At 53.1% G+C, this 22,601-nt stretch overlaps 1 protein-coding gene across 4 annotated transcripts in view; it reads left to right on the top strand.

Moving 5' to 3' along the window:
* Window positions 1–383: 383 nt before the first annotated feature.
* Kcnc4 (potassium voltage-gated channel subfamily C member 4) overlaps window positions 384–22,601 on the top strand; it is a 31,548-nt gene continuing 9,330 nt past the window's right edge. The window contains exons 1-4 of one of the 4 annotated variants that reach the window (XM_087633696.1): window positions 384–2,524; window positions 11,893–12,829; window positions 14,721–14,924; window positions 17,063–22,206. In XM_087633696.1, coding sequence (XP_087489822.1) covers window positions 1,844–2,524; window positions 11,893–12,829; window positions 14,721–14,924; window positions 17,063–17,232 — 1,992 coding nt within the window. In that variant the 5' untranslated portion in view covers window positions 384–1,843 and the 3' untranslated portion in view covers window positions 17,233–22,206. Of the gene's footprint in view, window positions 2,525–11,892; window positions 12,830–14,720; window positions 14,925–17,062; window positions 22,207–22,601 lie in introns of those variants that run through there. The other 3 variants (NM_001415110.1, NM_001122776.2, XM_087633697.1) reach the window with 3 other exon arrangements.

Below are 22,601 nucleotides of genomic sequence, written 5' to 3'. Positions count from 1 at the left end.
ACCTAGACCAGAAACATTTCTCTGCCCAAGGCCATGCTGTCCTGGCTCCAAGGTGGAAGCTGTGGTGACTATGTCAGAGATCATAAATATCAAGATCCAGAGTGTCCAAGACACAGGATGGGGCCACGGTGGTCAGACCATGTTTCGGGAAGAGGAGAGGACAGTCTCTTCTTTGATGTACAGTCTTGCCACTCTATTCCATCCTGGCTTCCAGTCAGCCACAATGAAACAGTGAAACCACAACAATACGAGCGGGGTAGCTGTAAGAGGTGTAGAGAAAGAGACAGGAAGAGAGGTTAAAGGTCAGGGGTCGAGAGCGCTTGGGTGTCACCAAGGGCTGCAGTGGGTGGAGCTGAGGGCTAGGGAGAGGCGGGGAGTGGGGCAGAGAGGGGATGGCAGCGGAGGCGCGCAGGGGCGGCGCGCGACGCTGGGCACTGGCTGCTAGCGGGTTACGCGCCTCCGCTGGGCTGGGATGCGCGGATGAAGGCTGAGCTTTGCTGCCGGAGCTCCGCAACGCCCCAGGTCTGCCTTGCGCCTTGCCGCGCCCACCCCGCCCCCCGGAGGGCGCGCCCGGGTCAAGCGAGGCCGAGAGGAAAAGGCGCCACTTGGAGCGTCGCATCCTCTGTCATCGCGGGAGGGAGTCGCAGAAACCTCTGAGCCCCATTCCTCTGGCGCCCAGGCGCTCCCATCCCTAGACCACCTCGCGCCCGCCCCTAGCAAGGAGCCAAGGCCGGCGCCCCGCCCGGAGATGGGCAGACGCGCAGATGGCGCGGCTCCCGGCGCCGCCAGATCGCAGGAACCCGGCGCCGGGGCGCTGCGCTGAGGCTCCCTCTTGGAGCGGCCTCGGAAGCCTGCAGGTGTCCTTGACCATTCGGCCACCGCCCGGGACACTCCTCCGCCAGCACTGGGTGCCTGGCTCTTCAGAGCAGCCCCGCCCTCCAGGCTCTGCGCCGCGCAGGACGCCCCGTCTGAATCCCCCCCTCCCCGTCCCGGCGCGGCCCCCGCAGCGCTGCACCCAGCCCCGCGCAGCTCCCGGCCGCGGACGCAGGACCCAGGCTCGCTGCAGCGGGCGCGCTTGTTTTCCTGTCGCCTGGTCCTGCGCAGCTCCCACCCGCTGGTCCGTCTCGCTCGGCTCAGCCCCGCCCGCCATCGGTGCTCCGCGCTGGATTTATGAATGGGGGCAACAGGCCACATGCCCGCCACCGCCGCCTCGAATTGACCGCACACTGCCCGGCCCCGCAGAGCTCTGGCTACCGTAAGAACATCCGCCTGGCCCCGGTAGCCACTCCGAAGACTTGTTGCTGTTACGCTGCTGCCTCCGCCGCTGCCGCCGCCCGGAGAAACCCTGCCGCGTCCAGGCTCGCCGGGTTCTAGGAGCCAAAAGGTGGCCCGTGTGAGTGTGAGCGAGCGAGCGCGCTGCGGACCCTGGCAGTGCTCTGGGACTGTGCGCTTCTCTGTCTTTCTGGGGTTGGGGGGGGCGTGTCCCCGGCCCGGAGCATCCTTGTGCTTGCCTCAACCTTCTGAGACCCCGGACCCCTTGGATTGAGTCCTCGACCCTGGTCTTCACCTCCTGCCTCCCCTAGGTTCTTCCTGCCAAATCCCAACCACCTGTGCACCACAAAAAGCCAACTCTTCCTGCTCCGAGCCCCGGGGGGGTGGGGTGGGGGGGAGGCAGGGGCAGAGCCACTCTGCAGAAGGGGCCGCCACCACCTCCTGCCTCCTCCTCCTCCACCACCTCCTCCTCCTTCTCGTCTCCTCCCCCTCCCCGTTCTGACGCTGCCTCCTTGGGAAGGGTGTTTGGAGGGCAGCGGCCGCCCCAAGCCGGAGCCCCGCAGCGCTTCTTATGATCAGCTCGGTGTGTGTCTCCTCCTACCGCGGGCGCAAGTCGGGGAACAAGCCTCCGTCCAAAACATGTCTGAAGGAGGAGATGGCCAAGGGCGAGGCGTCGGAGAAGATCATCATCAACGTGGGCGGCACGCGACATGAGACCTACCGCAGCACCCTGCGCACCCTACCGGGCACCCGCCTTGCCTGGCTGGCGGATCCCGACGGCGGGGGTCGGCCAGAGTCGGATGGCGGCGGTGCAGGCAGCAGCGGCAGCAGCGGCGGCGGCGGGGGCTGTGAGTTCTTCTTTGATCGGCACCCGGGTGTTTTTGCCTATGTGCTCAACTACTACCGCACGGGCAAGCTGCATTGCCCCGCAGACGTCTGTGGGCCTCTCTTTGAGGAAGAGCTCACTTTCTGGGGTATCGATGAGACAGATGTGGAACCCTGCTGCTGGATGACCTACCGGCAGCACCGCGATGCTGAAGAGGCACTGGACATCTTCGAGAGCCCGGACGGGGGCGGGGGTGGCGCAGGGCCCGGCGACGAGGCTGGAGACGATGAGCGGGAGTTGGCCTTGCAGCGCCTGGGCCCCCATGAAGGAGGCTCTGGCCCTGGTGCTGGGTCCGGGGGTTGCCGTGGCTGGCAGCCCCGAATGTGGGCGCTCTTCGAGGATCCGTACTCATCCCGGGCGGCCAGGGTGAGTGGCAGAAGCCAGGGTCTCCCCATCTCGGTGTCCAAGGGTTTCTTGGTACTAGTGTTGGTAGGTTGGATGGGGAGGGGGGGGGTGGAAGGAGACTGGCATACCTGGCAGACTATAACTGCCTGCCTCCTAATCCCCCCCCACCCTCGCCCCTTGGGAATACACCCCACCCCCTTCTCTCCTGCGTGCTCCATCAGGAGATTGCACACATTTAACTTACTACTTGGACTTAATCCGAGCTGCCTGCTCTGGCACATGCCCCTCAGTGGGTGGCATCCCTTGGACTTCAGCATTTCTCACTCCTTTTTGATCAGCACAGTTGCCCTCTACAAGACCACAAAGTCCTGGAGAGATTAAATTTGGCCTTTTTCAGGGGTGAGGTAGGATCAAGAGAAGGAATCCTGGATTATGTAGGACGCTTACCTGTTTCCATCCTGGTAGCTGTCCTGTATGCATTTCAGATGATCCTATGATTTCCTATGCATTTCAGAGAAGGGGGCACAGTTTCCAGAATACCTGTCTCATAAAGGTCAGAGAGCCCCAGAACCCAGGCCTCCTTTCCTGATTAAAGACCTCTTTTCCTAGAAGCAGGCCATGTCCCAAGGCTTTCTGTACCTCTGTCATAGCTTGGCCTCTGCTGAGGTGGAGTGAGTAGACAGGAAAAGCCACCTGCTTTAGGCTCTTCAGGATCCCAGGACAGTGGCCAGCCACAAGCTTCCTGGTGACGATACCAGATTTGTCACTGCTCTTTTGTTTCTGCTGCAGCACAAAGTGGCTTCCCAGAAAGCCCTGGTTCAGGTTACACTGGAAATGGATGTATGCGGAGCAGGGGAAACAGGTTGATTTAGACAAGTCCTGATGCCTGTCCTGCAGGTGGGAGGGGGTCCTAGAAAGATATGTATTTATTCACTCACTTCGATATCCTCGGCCAGCTAAAACCCTGAAGAAAGAAGGCTTTAGACTTTAAAAATAGAACCCCTGGAGGTTGGTATCTGATCTTATAGCCTTCGCCTAAAACCTGTCTGGGAGACAGAAGGAAAAAAAAAAGCCGTGTGTTCTGCTGTGTCTGGGGTATGCTTCTGGAAGCTGAGGCTGGATTGATTGATTCCTTTGGCACCCCAAGTTGTCATGTTAATGAGTCTCAGAACCTTTCCATCTTTCTTCAACACCCAATAGGCTGGTCCTCAGCCTAATCATGGGAGGAAAAGTTCCATTTCCTACCCGGGGAGAGCTTGGTGTTGAAGAATGCAGCTAAAGGGATAGGTTAGTCTGGTGTGAATACCAAGCCAGGGTAATACATCTCCTGCCTGAAAGAGAAAAGAGGTAGAGGTCTTAGCAAGAGGTCCTATACAGGGCTGGGACTTGAGGTGGCCACTGGAATTCTGATTTCCAGGCCCCTGTCTACCCTCAACTGCTTTGATTTATGACCTTGTAGTCCTGAAATCAGCTAGATGGTGGAAACACAGTGACGCCCCTGACCAGTGCCCCTCTATTGTGGGCTTAGCACCCCGACAGTGTTGGCCCTTAGCTTGTCTTTACAGGAAAGCGAGTCGGGCACAAGTCATTGAGACAAAGTTGTGGGGTAGGCAGAAAGGGGAACAGTTCTTAGAAGAGCTGACTCAGTGAGCCAGGCCCTCTTTCTGAGCATTCTGGGACCTCTGCTCAGTCCCCCCACCCCCTGGAATTGTGAGAGGCTCTACCATCAGGTAGAGGGTTAATTCTCCCATTTAAGCAGGGAAGGGAACCAAGATTCAGACACATTAACTGTCTTGTCAAAGCCGCCCTTAGTTTCCAACCTTCAGCTCATTAGTGCTGATGTGGACCATCCTGTGGCGCTCTGGCTGGCACATGAGCCAAAAGGCTTGCCTGCAGCTGAGGAACACAGACAGAGACCAATTCTGAGATGTTCCTGGACACACAAGTGGGAACACACAATTCATAAAAAAGAAAAGAATAACAATTCTTCACTGAGCATCCTAATTCCAGGGCTTTGCTATGGAGATAGTCCATTCATCTCAATTATTCCTAATGAACTTAAAACAGTGCCCACATAACAGATTGAGGCTGGGAGCAAGAAAACCACTGGCCTGGGATCACAACACTGGTAGCAGGGCTGTGAATCAAAGCCAGGGCTCCTTCATGCCTAAGACTTTACTCCTGTAACTACCATGTGCTTTCCCCACTGAAAGGCTGCTTGCAGGATGGAGAGGTGCTGGTTCCTTGTGCCAGCCTGCTTGATGTCCTGAGGTTCTTTTCTTCTGTGAATAAAACATCAGGTACCCAGGAACCAATGGAACCTAGAAGTCCAAGGGAGCATCAGAGAGGGCACTTGCTCTGTCCATCCTTAAGACCGGAGGGTGCAGTGTCATAGAGTTCTGAAGCTATATCCGTTTTCTCCACTGACCCCAAGTTGGCAGAACTGTCCCCCACAGGAGTTCTGTACTGTTGTATACCATTCAATCAGCTGAAGTTTTCCCCAGAAGGAGTTTGCAACACTAGGGGTTTGTAGACTCACCTGGGAGGGCTCATGAGAGCAGAGGAGCCATGCTCTGGGCCTTGAGGCATCTCTTTACATACAACAGTCCAGTCGTTTGACTGGTGCATTATGATAGGAGCAAAACAGACACAAACGGAAAGCGAACTGAGCTAATTAGGAAAGAAAGCCTGTTGCCTAGCTACTGGCCTGGCCATCAGCTGGTCCACTCGGAAGGCTCCTAGGCAGGATGACCACCCCTGCTGACTTCACTGTATTCAGGATGCTCCTGCAGTTCTATTCCTGTGGCTTGAGCTGAGGGCAGAGAGGTTCTATCCTCTGCCTCTCATGGACACTGCCCTGGGGCAGAGCAAAGGCTCCCTTGACTGTTGTATAACCCAGTAGGAGCCAGGAGGGCCTGGCCCAACTCAGATCTCTAGAATCTGAGAGCAGACTAGAGGCCTACCTAATGGGATCCTGAGCTATCTTGATTCCTTGCTCTGTTCTCTAGAAGTCCCAGGATGAGTTGACTTCAACTCAGTGATTATCTGTACAGAGAAGGGGCCAAGGCCCTTCTCTTTTGGCTGAGTTTCCTGGGTGGATCTTTTTTCCTACTACATTTCCCTTCAGAACATAAGGGGGTAACAATAGGATCCCCAATTATCTCAGGAGAGCGGCTAGAAATGAATATTCTTCTTTCTCAGGCATCTACTGTGTGTTAGGTGCTTGACTGGGCTTTCATCTGCTACCTTCTCTGGCTCAGGATAGGCAGTAATTGTTCACCTCAGTGAACAGACAAGAACACCAGGTCACAGTGATACCTGTCTGGACAGCACCTCCAGTAGCAGTAGGATCCAAACCCAGGTCACATAAGTCCACATATGCAGCCACTCCTGCCTCAGTAGCTCCAGCTCAGAAAGGCTTCCGAAGGGCTTGGGGTGGCTGTCACCGGAGAACCTCTTCTTCCCTTCCACTCCTATCCACTTTGCTATTTCTTATCATGTCTTGAATTGTCCTGGTCTGACTCCTGTCTCTCACTTTTTCACCTTGTGATTTGATAAGTAAAATAGGTCAACCTTGGTTACAAATAATACCAGGTTGTGGGGCAGAGGGTCAAAACTCATGTCCATCTAATGGTCTGATATGGTGGGTTGTCACAATATTCATGACAGGCTTCAGTGAGAGCCAGCACTTGCTGATGCTGTCCCAGCTAGGGTGATTGGATAGAGTAAACATGAAATAGGAGTCTAGAAGGGTAGTGCCAGCCCACCCTGGGCAGCCCAAGGCTGCAGACTTTGCTGATGCCGCCTCAGGCAACCTCCCAGGTTCCTCCCAGAGCTGTTTCTCTTTCTCATTCTGAACAGATCAACATTTGCCTCAGAGCATCTTGTCTCTGGATGATGAGTTGTTTCTGTTTGTCACCATTTTTGTAGGGATGTGGAGTGGGGGAGGGGAGCGGAATTAAATTTGGGCTGTTTTGGAGATCTAAGGAAAGAGCAGGCAGAAGCAGAGTTAGGTAGCAGGGCCTGGGGGAAAGCCGGCTCCTTGATCCTTAATCTCCATCACGGACATTGCTAGTGTAAATGCTGAGCACCAGCCACTCACAACATCCTGTGCACAGCCAACATGCCGCAATGGCCCAGCTTCCTGCTAGATTTTCCTTCTGGCCAGGAAATGGTCACCCAGTGCTTAACAAGGAGTCCTGTCCAGAAGTAGGTTTGGCTTGCTCTAGAGAGCTGTCAAGGTGCTAAGTGACTTGTATCTGGAGATCCTCCTGGGCATACCTTTGTCACCTCTAGCCTCAGTTAGGTGGCTAATCCTATCTTCTGATTGCTTGCCAGTCCTATGAGAAGAAGCTGTGGTCCCCTTGACTCTACTCATCTAGAAGACCCTTACCTAGCACATGACAGCTCCGTGCTGGGCTTTAGACATGTAGAGTACAGTGATCTGAGGAGAGCTAGAGCAGGTAGAGTGGATGGCAGGAGAGAGAGCTCGGTGGCAAGAAACAGTAACATTAGGTGCATTGTGATGGGTGCTGTGGTAGGTGTGGAGAATAAGGTCCAATAGGCAAGGAGGAATGTTGAGTCCCACCTCTAAATGGAAAGGGGCTTCTAGGAGAAAGTAGAAAGCTAAGCCAAATGGGTCTTGTAGGATAATGACTTACCTCCCCTATAATGGGTTAAAAGGAGGCGTGCTATAAGGAACACATGATACCCAACTCGGCAGAGTCAGGGACAGAATTGTCTTTCCAGGGAAGACAGGTCTGCATAGGACATTGATTGTCCTATTGGTCAGAGCCCCTTTGGTTGAGGACTCACAGATTCTGGGTAGGTCTGTGAAGCCTTTCATCAAGGATGAACACAGGTAAAGGCTAGCTCTCGTGGCTGGCTTACGGCCAGGGCTGAAAAAGGAGGAATGGCCCTCAGCTAAGCCAGGACCGCCTGCATGTCCACTTAGGAGCCAGGAGCTGCCTTTCTTGACTCTGTTCCTCTTTCCGTTAACTCCAAGGCACCCTACTCCCTGTTCAGCACTGTCTGGGTAGGAAGCTCTGGCTTTACCCAGAGGCTCAGCCCCTCACCCAATCTCCACGGATCTTCCTCTGTAAGCGTCTTTGGCTGTGTTCTCAATTTTTCCTTCTCCTACACGTCTTCCTTAATATAGGTTTTCGGGCATGAGTCTCCTTATGTTTATCTGTCCATCTGTCTCTCTGGCCCTCCTTCCTTGGACTCCCCTCCCAGCCCCCAATGATTGTATTTAGTTCCCATTGACTAGTGTCTGTCACCTCTCCCCTCACCCAGCCTGTGCCAGATTCCAGACACTCCGTGCTCTGTGCTAAGTTTCACAAGTATCACTTCTTTTCATTCTCAAAACAACCGTATTAGGCAGAGTCCTCTCTCATCCCTCTAAACTGCAGGCTTAGGGCCTTTGCACTGTTGTTTCTGCTGCCTCGGGAACTCAGCTTTTCCTTTTAGGTCTCCGTTCAGGCCTCACCTCTTCATGGTGATGTGAGCTGAACACCCTTGTTTGAATAGTGCTCCTACTCCATGCCTCCTTTCTCTGTGTCCCCATAAAGCTCACACCATTGGGTATGCAGACAGTGTAAGCTTCCCGTTTGTCACCCGCTTCCTTCCACTGGGTTGGAAGGTCCAAAAGGCTGGAGTGTTGGTCCATATTTTTCCTGCTATTCCCAGCACGGTGGCACATAGTAGGTGTTCAGCTTTCCACTTTGTAAATGATAATTCTAAGGCTAGTTGGGGCTCAGAAATTCACAGAGGTCTCATAGGCAGTTGGTAACAGAACCTAATTGGAACCCAAAAGTGTGACCTTTAATTTGTTCAAAGACAATGGAGTAGGAGAAAAAGCTGGCAATTTGACTGGTAGTTGCAATACTGTGGGCCTTTAAATATAGACAGGTCCCTTGAAAGCCACAGTGGTCAGCATATGTGTATGGGAGAACAGGGAGCTGATAGGAGGGGTACAGTCCTGACAGTTAGGAGCCTCCAATCCAGGGTGCCCACCTACCTCCTCTAGCAGGCACAGCCAATTCACACCAGCCATTTTCTGCTTGGGCGGTTTTGACTTCCATTAGAATCCACAGCCCGTGTCCTCATGCCAAGGAGAGAGGAGACAGCCTCAGGCATAGAGTCAAGGACAAATCACTTCTAGCCCTCGGGTTTCTTTGTCTCCAGAAGCTGAAAGGGAGTTGACTTGTACAGACTTCTGAGGATTCAATGATTAGTCATTTTTAGGCCTGGGGTGGGAAGTGTCCCCCAGATACTACCTCTACCTCAGCTTGGTCACCATTTTATGGAATACTTAGCAGATCCTAGGCATGTGCTGTGTTGAAACTCACTTATCCTACAGTGGTACTATGAAGTGGGTATTTGTACTGCCCCAGAACATAAAGAGAGAATGGCAGCAAGGGTACAGCACTTACCTAACTGATCATAAGGGACAACAGACACCCAGCAAGGCTGCCAACTCTTAAGCTCTGCTTTGCCCTAAGTCAGGCAGGGATTGCTGAGGAGGGCTCAGGCACAACTGACAGCCTCGAAGCGGGCTAAGGCTCAGGCACAAGCCGTGACCTCTTGTAGGATGCCATTGCTAGAGTTGCTGTCTCTTGGGATCTCTTTTGTCCTGGGCAGCCTGAGTCAAGGGCCTTGTGGGAAATGAAACAGTATCCCTTCCTCAAGGATGAGGCCCAGCAAAAAGCACCAATTACACTAGCCAACCACTTAGGAAACAATGGCCCGAGAGTAATGTAGAGGAGAGGAATACTGTAGGTTACTATAGAACCTTATGGCCATTTGTGGGACAGCTCTGTGTTAAATAAAACAAAAGCCAAGGACAAGGAGACCATGGGATTGGGGTTGTTTCTGTCCCCCTGAAACTGGTCTGGGCCTGTTGTAAGTGGCCATGGCAGAGGCAGCTGAGGAAGGCAGGCAGTGGCGAAGGTTGGGCATCTCCCTCCTGCCTCTGCTCCCTCTGCTCAGCCCCTTGGCAGCTCTTTCTGACCTTGTTTTTCCACATCGCTAATTAACCTCATGCTCGGGATCCCAGATGGGCTGACTCTGCTTGCTAACAGTCCCTGAGAGAGAGAGAAAGAGAGAGAGAGAGAGAGAGAGAGAGAGAGAGAGAGAGAGAGAGAGAGAGAGAGATATGTTTGATTGAGTCCTAGCAAAACTAGAAGTTCTGTCCCCACCCCTTACTCTGGTCCCTTCTGCTTCTTGGAACCAGGACCCTGGATTGCCACAGCCACAACCTGCAGCAGCCTGTGTTGTCTTGGCAGCCATGTCTCAGGGGAGGACATGAGGCCAGCAAAAGCACTTGAAATGTACTTAACCGAGGAGAAGTAGGTAGGAAGAGCTGTAAAGTAAGGAAAGTGTCTATGGACCCTCCACCTCAGTGTGCTCCTTCCTTGCTGTTTATGATCAGCTCATCCTAGCTTAAGTGTGAAGGAAGTAACCTCTCGTGGTGTATGGTGGGAGACCTGTCCTATGGAGGTACACATTCTCGTGCTGAGGGGACAGGCTCAATAATCACAGCCTATACTTCTGGGCCTGGGAAATGGCTCTGATAGTGAAGATGATATGGTTTAAGGGTATAAAGGGAATGCACAGAGCACATGATTATTGGTTCACATCTGGTTCTTACCCAGAATAACCATGCAACCTCTCTGATCCTTGGTTCTTTTTATGTGACGTGGAAAGATGAAACCTGCCTTCTATGTCACTAAGGAGACTGAAGGCAGTGACACATATAAGGTGCCCAGTAGTTCCAGGAAGAGGACAGATGGTGAATTTCATGTCCAAAATTCCTTCCTTGCCTTACTTCTATCCCAGAGGGCCTGGGGATATGGACTCCGGCCTGCTTTTCCATACTGGTATCTTGCACTGCTTCCTCCCTTCTACTGTAGGCACATCACAAGGAAACCCCCTGCCAGGCAGACCTGACTGTTCACTGGATGGGGGATAAGGACAAGGTCAGGTAGAAACTGGCAGGGCAGGCATGGAGTTGTGAGTGTGCAGCCAGGGACTTCCCTCAGCTGCCTGCATAGGTTCAGTCCTCTACCTGGGAGGAGGCCAAGCCCTGTTCACCACGCAGGAGCAGGAACAGTAGAGACAGAAGGCTAGACCGCGACAGGGAGCATCTTGACAGTGCTGGATGGAAGGGAATGAATAACAGATGAAGACTTTGTAATTGGTGTTATTACACATGAAGCTCATCTCCATTCATAATGGCCGCCACTTACTACAGCTGTTCCTCTGCCGAATTCTGCTGCCACCATTCTAGCTGAGATGCCCATGACTGTCAGGTCATCTGACACATGCCTGCTGCCATTCTGATCCTGATAAATATAGATCATTTTGACTTTGGAGCTGAGTGTCCCAGCTAACATCAGGGAGACGTTGGTTGTTCTGAGAAAGCCCACCTTTCTCCTGGCATAACCCATAAATGTCCCCCTTCCTGGATTGATTACCTAGGCAGAAGGTGCTTCTAGGTGGTAGGTGGGGTCATGAAGGTAGGTCATGAAGATCAGTTGGCAGAGAGAGGTTATTCCTTGCAGCTCTTGTTGCTGGACATCCCTTAAAGTAATAGACTTTTATCTTGAGTGTGTATCAGGGTTTCGTAAACTGGATAGTTTAGTAAAGTACTTCTTTGACTCCTGTCTCCTTCAAATTTCTCATTCAGTGGGTTTGTGTGGCTGGAATTTGCATCTCTAACCTGTTTCCATGCACCTGATGCTTCTGGTTTGGGCCCCCCTTCAAGAGGCTGATTAGTGCAACTGTAGTATGTGGCATACCCTTCACCTGGGAGCTTACGAGGACAGTGGGAGTACTGACCCTTCCCTAAGCCTCCCAAGTCAGCCAGGTTTGACAGGGTTTTTACCTGGTTCATCCACACACCACTATTTGAGAAGTATTAAATCATGAAATGGGCAGCTCTGTAGTAGGCAGGGGCAGGCAGCAAGGGGGCCTGACTCGTTTCCAGACAAAAGCAGCCTCTGTCTTCTGAGCACCCTGACAAAGATTGGGAAGCATTGCCCTAGATCAGTGGAGTGACTTTCAACCTTCCTAATGCTGAGACCCTTTACTACGGATCCTCGTGTTGGGGTGACCCTGAGCCATGAAATTATTTTGTTGCTACTTCACAAGTGTAATGAATCATACATAACTGATGTGCAGGGTATCTGATATGTGACCCACAGATTGAGAACCGCTGTCCTAGAACATCGGTACTTACAGATCCTCCTGTGTCTTTACCTTAATCCTACCCTGTGACTAGCGATGGCCTAGGAACCTGCATGCTCATGTTCTATGAGTTGAGGTCACTGTTCCCAGTAAGGCCAACCGTCGCTGACGTGACAGCCATATCCTATTCTGGCCCACAGGTGGTAGCCTTTGCCTCTCTCTTCTTCATCTTGGTCTCCATTACCACCTTCTGCCTGGAGACCCACGAGGCCTTCAACATTGACCGAAATGTGACGGAGATCCACCGGGTAGGGAATATCACCAGCGTGCGCTTCCGGCGGGAGGTAGAAACAGAACCCATTCTTACCTACATCGAGGGCGTGTGCGTGATGTGGTTCACTCTAGAGTTCCTGGTTCGCATTGTGTGCTGCCCTGATACGTTGGACTTTGTCAAGAACCTGCTCAACATCATCGACTTTGTGGCCATCTTGCCCTTTTACCTGGAGGTGGGATTGAGTGGCCTGTCATCCAAGGCAGCTCGAGATGTGCTGGGTTTCCTGCGTGTGGTGCGCTTTGTACGCATCCTGCGGATCTTCAAGCTCACACGCCACTTTGTGGGGCTGCGTGTGCTCGGCCACACACTCCGGGCCAGCACCAACGAGTTCCTGCTGCTTATCATCTTCCTGGCCCTGGGTGTGCTCATCTTTGCCACCATGATCTATTATGCTGAGCGAATCGGGGCCAGGCCATCTGACCCACGGGGCAATGACCACACCGACTTCAAGAACATCCCCATCGGTTTCTGGTGGGCTGTGGTCACCATGACAACGCTTGGCTATGGGGACATGTATCCTAAGACATGGTCAGGAATGCTGGTGGGTGCGCTGTGTGCACTGGCTGGTGTGCTAACCATTGCCATGCCTGTGCCTGTCATCGTCAATAACTTTGGTATGTACTACTCCCTGGCTATGGCCAAGCAGAAGCTTCCCAAGAAACGAAAGAAGCATGTACCACGGCCACCCCAGCTTGAGTCACCCATTTACTGCAAGTCTGAGGAGACTTCACCCCGGGACAGCACCTACAGTGACACCAGCCCCCCTGCCCGGGAAGAGGGTATGGTCGAGAGGAAACGAGCAGGTGAGTAGGGCTTAGGATCCCTTTCCCCTATGCAGTCAAGGGAGCCCGTGAATTTTGGGTCTGTGCTATATTGTGCAAGCTTCACTGTGTGTAAGATGAGCTTCTGGGAGGGCAAAATATTAAGACCAACTTTTGGTCCCATGTTTTAATGACCTTGGCGAACACCACCAGTGTTTGTGGAGTGAGCTATCCTTCCAATGTAGGATGTGCAGACAGTACATGGGGACTGTATGTTAGGAAGAGTGGTTTCTAGCCCCTTCTTGCCCCCCTTGCTTTGTTCCCAGAAGCCAGTTCCTTCCCTTCTGGGCACAACCTATCAATGGGAATGACATATCAATATCCTATCCTACTCTGATGAGACCCAAATGGGTGGTGGCTGTGCCACATTTTGAGAAACTAGAACAAATGCCGGTGCTGATATGATTAGGCGGAGAGCAGGGCAGCTGTTCCTCCAAGGTGCATCGACACATGAGTCACCTCTTTCCCAACATTCCCGTCTGCTGTCTCTTGGCCTAATAGCTGTGATAACGTAACGGCAGTGGGAGGCTGCCTTCTGTTCAGTAAAGCTGGAGTGAGTCCTGGGCTCACAGCTTGACAGGGATAGAGGGGGACCACGGAAGACGTAGTCCAGGATCTTTGGGAAGAGGCAAAATGGAAGGAGCTGATGATGTCTGTGTCCTGAAAGGAATAAGACCAAGCATCAACTTCTGTCTTTCCAGGGAAAGTCCACTCAAGAAAGCTCACCTGTTCTGGGTCAGGAGACAAGAGGGAAAATCAGTATAGTCCCCAGCAACATGGGAGGAGGCCAGAAGACAGGAAAGGCACTCTCAGATCTGTTGGGCAGGGTTCCCAGGGATGGTGGACCAGGGCTAGAATGTGACTGGGGATCAGTCTGCTGAGGCTGGGCTCAGGAGAGCTGAGAGACTGAGGAAGCAGCTCCTGGTTAAACTCTAGAAGTGGGACTAGTTTTCCAGAGAGAGGCCTGAATTCAGACATTTCCCTGTGACCTCACCTGTGCTGGGGTTAGTTGCTCTCTAGGATTAACTAGACTCTGGAGCTTCCCTGACTAAGACCTCAATAGAGAAGCCTCCTTCTGTTTGCACTACTAACATGGTGCCCCTTCCTGGCCCTGTTAGGAATCTAAGTGTGTTCTGAGGTCCAATCAGAACCCACAGAAGATCCTTATGACCAAATGCAGAGGGTCTTAGGTAACCTTCTAGATGTGCATAGCACAGAGGCCCTTATCCTGTTTAACTGGCCACACCGAGATTGTGCATGGCCAATGCCAGAGCCACTGTCTTTAAGCCAATTAACTCCACGACATACCATCAGGGCTACAGTGACTGTGCTACTCTCCAACAAAGGCAGGGTGGTCCCCACAGGGAAGACTTGAATTGGAGCCTCTTCCCTTTATCTTCCCAGACATAAGAGAGTCGTGCCCCAAGCCCTTCAGCATGGCCTAGATGCCTGAGGAAAGAAATATCTGCCTTAAGTGGTGCAGGGAGAAAGCTGGAGACACTTCTGAGTATTTCTGGCACTTGAGCCACCACCCATTATCCCTACCAGCCAGGTATTCTCTGAGGAATGCAGACTCATCAAGAGCCTACCTGAGCCAGACCCGAGGGGAAATGAGAATTTGTGCTTGCCAGGATTGATCTCCTGGGACAACCTCACAAGCCTGATTGGGAAGTACTGCTGCTGTAGGATGGATGTCTGTGCTGTGGTCCAATCCCCAAAGGAGGCTCTAAGCCAAAGCTGAGAGAAGATCCTTCAGACGGAGCACAGGCATTCTGCCTTTGCTTCCTGGACCTGGGATCGGAGACCCCAAGTAGCTCCCTTTAGGAAGACCCCAGCAACCATCTTAGCTTCCTTTCTCTCTGTCCCCCTCCAGACTCCAAGCAGAATGGTGACGCTAATGCGGTGCTGTCCGATGAGGAGGGAGCTGGCCTCACCCAGCCCCTGGCCTCGGCCCCCACCCCTGAAGAGCGTCGAGCCCTGAGACGCTCAGGCACACGGGACAGAAACAAGAAGGCAGCTGCCTGCTTCCTGCTCAGTGCTGGGGACTATGCCTGTGCTGATGGCAGTGTCCGGAAAGGTATGGCTCCCTGGACTGGGCAGGTGGGGAGCCCCCCAAAAGCTGAGTCTCCCCAGCCCTCCCCACAGAGCTCGAGGTCTCCCCCTCCCCTCAGCCCATGGCCACCATCTCCTCTGCCTTGGATGCGCCCTCGCTTTTAGGACGGCTCTCCTAAGTTGCCAGTGTATGGATTAAAAAGGTCTCTAGCATCCCCTGTGGAGCCCCTCCCTCAAAGGTTTCCACCCAGTAGTGGACATCTGAGGGGACGCTCTATCACCTCCCTCACTCTGGCCCTGCAGCAGCCTCTAGGCCCAGCCCTCAGGGTCATATGCAGCCTCCTAAACACTGCCAAAGTTTCCTCAGGGAAGCAGACTCAGGGATCTCAGGTCTTAGATCTTCAGACCATGTTTCTTCAGTTTTTCCCTGGGGGCCTGGATCCTAAGGTGGACTGACTCATATCTGCAAGCTGCTAGGGTATGATGGGTATGGGACAGAGCCAGGGGTGGCTATGAGTAGGTGGGCAGGGAGAGTTCTCTCCGAGGAGTGACCTGGAGTATCTTCAAATTTAGTGGAGCAGCCCTTTTCCTACCTGGCAAGGGAGGCTGGAATCCTAGCACCATGCTCCCAGCGCATGGCAGAGACAGCTGAGGTTGGGCTGTGCAGCTAGAGGCTCTTAGCCTTAAAGGAGGAAGGGAAGCAGAAACCATTAGGGTGATAAGGACCCATGATGGCTGAGAACCATGAGGCTCAAGACCCATTCCTTGTCCTCTCTGTTTTCTGATCCCACTTGACTTTGCCTGTCCTATGTCAGAACCTCCCCAACATCCTGCCTCTTTCCAGGAGAAGCTGTGATCCTCCCTAAACAAGGGGACCAAGTTCTCCCTCTGGCTGCTCTTTTACCAACTAGGTTTTCCACACTCAACTTCTCACAGTTCCAAGTCCCAGGCTGAGACTGGTTTGAGTCTGTCAAGAGTAGTAGTTGCTGCAGGAATATCCCATGATGCTTTGAGACCCTAAAAATGGCTCCTAGGTACCCAGTCCGGGTAGACTCCTGGGCACCTTCCTGTGTGATTCCTAGGCATCCTGATTGATAAGCTCCAAAAGGCGGGCATTCGACTTTGCTGGGTACACACCTTCCTCAGTAACAGCAACAGGAGCAGCGGTCTGGCGCCTGGAAGGAGATGGCCCAGAGGCCCCAGCTAAATAGCTATAGGTAGAGAGTGCACAGAGCTCATATACCCTCATTTGCCAATCCTGTGCCCCAGTCTTCAGGCCCTGGACATGCCTTTCTCGCTTTACACTTCAAGAATGCAGCAATTCTTCTGCATCCTCTTTTACACCTAGAGAGCTGTGCTCAGGCCCCAGCCTGCTAAGAAAAAGTATAAAATGTATCCTTTTCTCCTGTGGAGGACTTCAGAGCACAGAGCTGGAGGATGAAAACCCTGGCTTCCCTTCTTGTGCTGTGAGGTGCTTGGTAGAAGCAGGGATGTGGAAGAGACCATGGGAGTACAGGTTAGGAGAGCCCTGACGGCGGGTGCTCCTACATGTACAGGCACCATGCAGAAGAGCCTGCATCCCTCCACTTTGTCTCCCTGGGGTGCCTTTGGGGCCCATCTGCTCTATTTTCAAGATGCCTCCACACTGCTTCTTGGCAACAAGCATGTAGCTCAGCCAATTAGAGTGACCTTCGAGAGGGAACAGGTGGGTTGCTGGGAAACAGGGCCTGCTAAGCAAGTGTGGCAATTAATATCACCAAACTCCCAGTGCGCACTTAACAACTTTCCCCACACCACACCTCTCTGCACTTATCTAGACCTGACAAAGAGAGACTGAGTCTGGGCTTTTTCCAGCCATCAAACTGACCCCATCATTAACCAGTAGTTTCCAGTGAGCCAGGAGTGCATGTGCCACTTCACTGGGGAAGGAACGTGCTGGAAGCTGTGGGGTCTCTGTGAGGCTGAACCACCAAAGAGCTAGAGGGAAACAGGACAGGACACAGGTCCTATGGTCTGCCCTCAGGAGCCCAGGAGACTGTTAGGAAGCTACTCCCAGCAAGGAGAGAAGCCTCCACCTCAGTCTGAGACCACCTACATACCCAGCCGAGTCTGTTGAACTAGCTTGGAGCTTCCTCTTGACCCATGTGCCTTTTCTTCACCAAGGCTGTGAAAAGTCCCGGAGTCTAAACAACATAGCGGGAGCAGCTGGAACCAGTCTGGGGCTGTCTCCACTGGCATCGAGATACAGCTCGCCCTATCCTCCGAGAAAGCTCCTGCTCTCGCACCCCTTCCACCCTCTCACCAGCCCCCCACCTGGCCACTCAGGTCCTTAGCCACACCCATGGCCTTCCTCAGCTCTGACACTGGGACACACATCTAAGCTGACATGTTGACATGCCACCCCAGCCCCTGTCCCTCCTGAGGTCTGAGAGAACAACAGACAGGAACTTCAGTCAGGGTGGAGACTTTGAGTCCCTGACCTACACAGCACCGGGCTCCCCCAAATGTTCAGCCATGGAGCCTGAGTGCAAGGAGGAGATACTCACAGGGCTTTTCCCTCATAGCCAGTCTCCTGAACCATGGGTGCTGGCACACTCAGGACAGTGTCTCTGGGTTTTGCCTCCAGCTCAGGATCTTAGAGGCCTGGCCATGGTACATGGACTATCTGGAGCAATTCATCCTTGCCTTCGAGTCATACCTACATTTGTATTTTAATCACAGAAATTTCGTTTGCTTTCCTTATGGCCGTTAACTAATAACCAAACAGCTTGTCTGTCTGTCTGTCTGTCCACCCCATACCAAGATCAGCAGGTAACAAGGCTGTCTCTCGGGGCATTTCTGCTGGTGTAGAGGACATTTGACTGCTTAGAACAGCAAGCCTGTGGCTAGAGCTGCCCTGAGAATAGGACCTGGTGTTTTCCAGCTGTGACATGGGGCACAGGTGGGAGTTCCTAGAATCTAAGCCCAGGGCTTGGTGCAAGCCCTGGGCAGGGTGTCTAGGTGCAGGGAGGCCCTCCTCCCTGGGGCCTGTGCCCAGATTCAGCGGGTGACACCCTGCGGCCCACCCAGCATCCCATCTGTGCCCCGTGCTGCAGCATCTCTCCATACTGCTTCCTCTGCTTCCGCGACAGTTTGCTCCCTCTCCCGCTCCCTCAGATTCCCAGCCCTGCCTCTGAGTCACCTGCCACTCCCACCCAGCCTCTGCTCTGTATTCCTGCCAGAACCAGAGACTCATCTAATTTCTATAATTAAGTGTATTCATTTACCTAACGAGCCCGGGAACAACAGGTCTGTGAGTCATTGGGTGAGCAGGGGTACACCTTGCACAGGGCCAGCCGAGGGGAAGTGAGGAAATGGAAGCTACCCTGCCCACACCTGCCACTGGCCCCACCTGCTCCCAATAAGCCCCTTCCTCAGCCTGGGGCTAAAGAACAAAAGCCTCAGCCACCACATTTCCTGTTTCACCCGATGGGAATTGACCTGACAGCAGGGCCATGTGCCTGGCAATTTTAGAGTCAGATTATGCAACTTTGAAAAGGGAGTGACTAAGGAAGGCCCATATTTGCTCCCTACAGGGTAATCAAGAGATCTTGTGAGATAGCTTTAGGGACCTGGCAGGAGACTGGGACCAAGGGGGGCAACTCGAAAGGTGGTATAAGTATAAGATTGTTTCCTGGGGTCAGCGTGCAAAGCATGTGACAAACATGTCTGTCAGCGCTGAGAAAACACTAACTAGATGACCCTCTGAAAAGATCTGTTAGAGCAGGCCCTGGGACACTCCACTTGAGCTGTGCTCTATAGGGCCTGATGCTACTTGCTCTCAAGAGTGAGATGTCTTCCGAGATAAGGAGATACAGAAAGGTGTCATGAGTAGGGAAGCCTGTGGGGTAGGGTAAGATGCTGTGTCTGAATGCAGCTCCCCGTGGCAGGTTCACCCCACCCAACAAGGCTCCTGGCACCAGGAGACTGTGGTCTGACAGAGACATGATGAGCCAGGTGTCCAGTTTAGCGGTACCACAGCTATTTTCCCTGACTTGCCGTTCTGGTTCGGGGAGCTGAGGCAGCTATTTCTGTGGCAACCCTCAAGTTGTCAGGAGCCCAAGTTTCCACGGCACCCACCGCCTCCTCCCCTCTTCCCTCCTACAGGGATGGGCATGCTCATAGCACCCCTGTGGGGGGCACAGATGTCCCTGGGCAGCACAGTGCGTCTGCCAGGCTGAAGCCCCCAGTGCTTTGTTGGAGGGATGGGCTCCTATACATGCCCCTCCCCCCATCTCCGGGCTCAACAGGGAAGAAACAGGGGCCCACTTGCTGGAAGAACTAGGTAGGTTATCTGCCCTTAGCTACCTTAGGACTTTTGTGCTTGCTCAGTGTCCCAGGAAAGAAGGTATCCATCGTTGATAGAATCTCCATGTATACTAGACCCTTCCCTAAGAGGTGGTGGCCTGTACAGCCTCGGGCCCATCCAGGCCTTGAATGAATATCCTTCACTAGCATTAAGGTCTCTCCCACCCAGACACTGAGGACACAGTTAATATTTCCCTGGGTCAGACTTGGAATTGGATCTGTTACTTTGGCTTTTAGAAACTTGGCCCTGTAGCTGGGGGGCTGGGCCCCTTCTTAAAGGGCAAGCAGGCAGCCCAGGAAAGAACTCCTAGCCTTTTCCGGTCTGTCAGTACTACTGACAGCTCTGGAGTTAGCCTCACAGCCCAAGCTTTAAGGCAGGAGGCTGTGACGGACCACCAGTGGGAAGGTTACTGCTCAATTACAGCTAGGGAGATAGATGATGAGTGCTGGATCAGACTGCCATTCACAAAGTATCTAAGAGAGCAGGGCCCTGGCCAGTCTCCCTTGGGAGCTCCTGCACCATCCCTGGTGAGTTATGCAGGTTAGCTTAAGACTCCTAGAAAGAATCCCCCAACTATCAGAGGACCCCAAGGGCAGAGAGCATAGAAACCATTGACAAAAGCCAGGCCACCCTGGGGAGGCCATTCTCTCCCCAGGGCATCTTAGGGTGACCTGTATATAGAGTGTCCAAAGTCACTCCCCTTTTCCTTGTGAGTAGGGACCAATGGCTGGGTATTTCTGAATGTACACAGACAGATCACTGTTAGGAAAACAGGGCAAAAGGTGGCTCTGACTTGCCCTCAGAGATGGAGCACTGAAGAGTCTTAAGCTTGCTTTTGTGGTTTCCTGAGGGATAAAAGTCAGACGCAGGAACTCTAGAAGGCTAAGGGGGCTGTGTTCAAGGAGGAGAGTTGGGGCCAGAGCCTAAAGGAGATGATAACAGGTCAACAGGTCGCTGTGAGATGAGAACATGTTTTTAGCAAAGATAAAAGCTTTTAACTCGAGTGCCAGGGAACCAGAGTTGAATGTCAAACGATATGCCCACCTTTAACTGCAAACCTAATAGCTATAGTAGTCAGTCTGGGAGGCTGAAACTTCTCCACACTGTTAGCTATCTAGACAGTGCTGCCACTGGAAACTAGGGGAAAGGCCCAGGCCATGGATATCTGAAGCTGAGGTTGTGGGTTTTCTAATAAGATGCTGTGTGCCAGCTTGTCGTGTGCCCTCTGCCCACCCCTACCCGCACATGCCCCAGGGCTCTGAGGGTGTGGGTGTGGGTGTGGCGTGGCTCCACACTCTAGAGACATCTTCTCTTGCCCCTTGGGATGGTGGGATTGTCCGTGGTGGTGAGGGAAGATGGAGCTATTTGGGGTAGAGCACAAATCGAGTAGAGAGCAGCTGGGGTCATGGTCCAGAAGCCATAGTCCACAACAGGGATTTTCCTGCTAAGTTATATACAGTTTGCTAAGGCTCCTCTGGCCGTTGCACTAGGACGCTGAAGGCCTGAGATGGTGGCAGTTCTTGGAAATGGTTACCTGGGCTTCAGCATCACCTGGGTCTCCCCTGCCTGGAGGCGGGTTGGCAGGCGAGATGAAGGGCTCACTCCACTCCTGTACCACCCCAGCTCTTCCCTGCCTCTTAGCCCTGGGTTCCCTATGCCTTCCAGCACTGTTCTTGGCTGTTCCTTAGCCCACAGCCTGTGGGTCAGAGGCTGGCTGGCTTCCTTCTAACATCTTGTTTTTTTGTTTGTTTGTTTGTTTGTTTTTGTTTCTCCTTTTCTTTTGCTGAACTCTTTACCCCACCCCCTGCCAGAAGGCAGTGTTGAGCCGAAAGCGTGCGTCCCAGTGTCTCACACCTGTGCTCTTTAAACACAGAGACCTGCCAAGACGCCCTCTCGTCCAACTATGCCCATGCTGAAGTCCTCACCCTCTCTTAGAGCGGCACCAACGTGAGAAAGACAGACAGACAGAAAGCCAGAGGCTTAGGAAAACTCTGGAACCCAGGCACGAATCTTTTGCTGGGAAAGATATCCTTGTTTGCACAAGACTGGTGGAAAAATCTCCCATGCAACTCTCAGGGCCCAGAGCCATCTGGGTCTGATACTCTGTTCTACTGTACATTGAAGAGACATATATGCACATATAGTATCTATATTCATACATACTATATACTCTTGTGTGTAGTGCACGTGCTACTGGTGGTCTGTCTTCATCGTTAGGCTATGTCTCCCAAGTCCTCTGCCCACCCTGTTTCCCCACCCCCTCTTCCTTCATGGATTGTTTCTTCTGACCATGTTTTTGGAGTGTCCCAGGAGAGGTATACCTGGGACCTGCCCCTCCAGCTGGGTGGTCCCAGGCTGCTCTCACTTGGGGGTGTCCCCTGCCAGCAGGTGGCCTGCTGAAGTCAGTTGAAGGCACGATTGCCCTTCTGGGGTCACTGCTTCACTAGCCCAACCCCACCCCAGATTGGGGTTCTACCTCCCACCCCACACCCCAGTTTGGGGGGCACTTTTGCAGCCTCTGTCACTCCTTCCGGCGCCCCTTCTGTGTCGGTGACAGAGGGGAGTTTCATTTCTTTTGTGCGTCTCCTTTGTCCATTTCTTTTCAAAGATGCTGCTGGGCAGATGGAAGGGATCTGTTTGCCCATCTGGCTCAGGGGTCTGAGAAGGGGACACCTTGGGCAAGAGGAGACCAGCTGCAATACTGTACTTCCTGGCCAGTGGCCAGAGGATGCGTGCAATAGCAGAGGCCAGGTGACCCCTTCAGCCTTGGCCTCTGCCCCTCCCTCGGCCCTTCCTGCCCACCCTTGGTATTGGTCAGTCCTTTTCTAAAGCTGTCCCCTTGTGTGTGTCTGAGGCACGCCTAGGCTGGGCCCACTGTGCCCTGTCTGCATGCCCTCCACTGTCATGCTGTGCTCGAGTACCAATAAAGACATCTGAGTGTCCTGCTGCTCCTCTGTGAGCATCTGCCTCATCTCTCTTTTCTCACTGTGGGTCTGTGGGTGGGTGGGGTGGGGGGTACTTCTGTGAGGTCCAAGGAAGCTACCACCTGTGTCAAGGAGTGCAAGCACACCTGAGCCTAACTGAGTCCCCACCAGGGACCCTCCCTGTGGCTCGGTTCCTGCATTTTACAGCTAGCAGGCAATTCTCCAAAGTGATCTGCAGGAAATAAATCAACTCTAAACCCCTGGGTCCCCAGCAGTGTCCTCACAGCCCGCTACTGTCACCTGAACCCACCATAACATGAAACAAATCTTCCTTATTTGGGGAAGTCCACTATGTGCCTGCTCATTTGTACAGGGACTTCTTTCTCCCTGCAGCTGTATCAGCCTAAATGGGCCAAGGCCCTGGGGAGGC

The sequence above is a fragment of the Rattus norvegicus genome, chromosome 2, assembly GCF_021556685.1.
Source record: "Rattus norvegicus strain SHRSP/BbbUtx chromosome 2, alternate assembly SHRSP_T2T, whole genome shotgun sequence".
NCBI classification, from domain to species: Eukaryota; Metazoa; Chordata; class Mammalia; order Rodentia; family Muridae; genus Rattus; species Rattus norvegicus.
The sequence above is the reverse complement of the archived record's forward strand: the minus strand, read 5'-3'. Positions and strand labels throughout refer to the sequence as shown.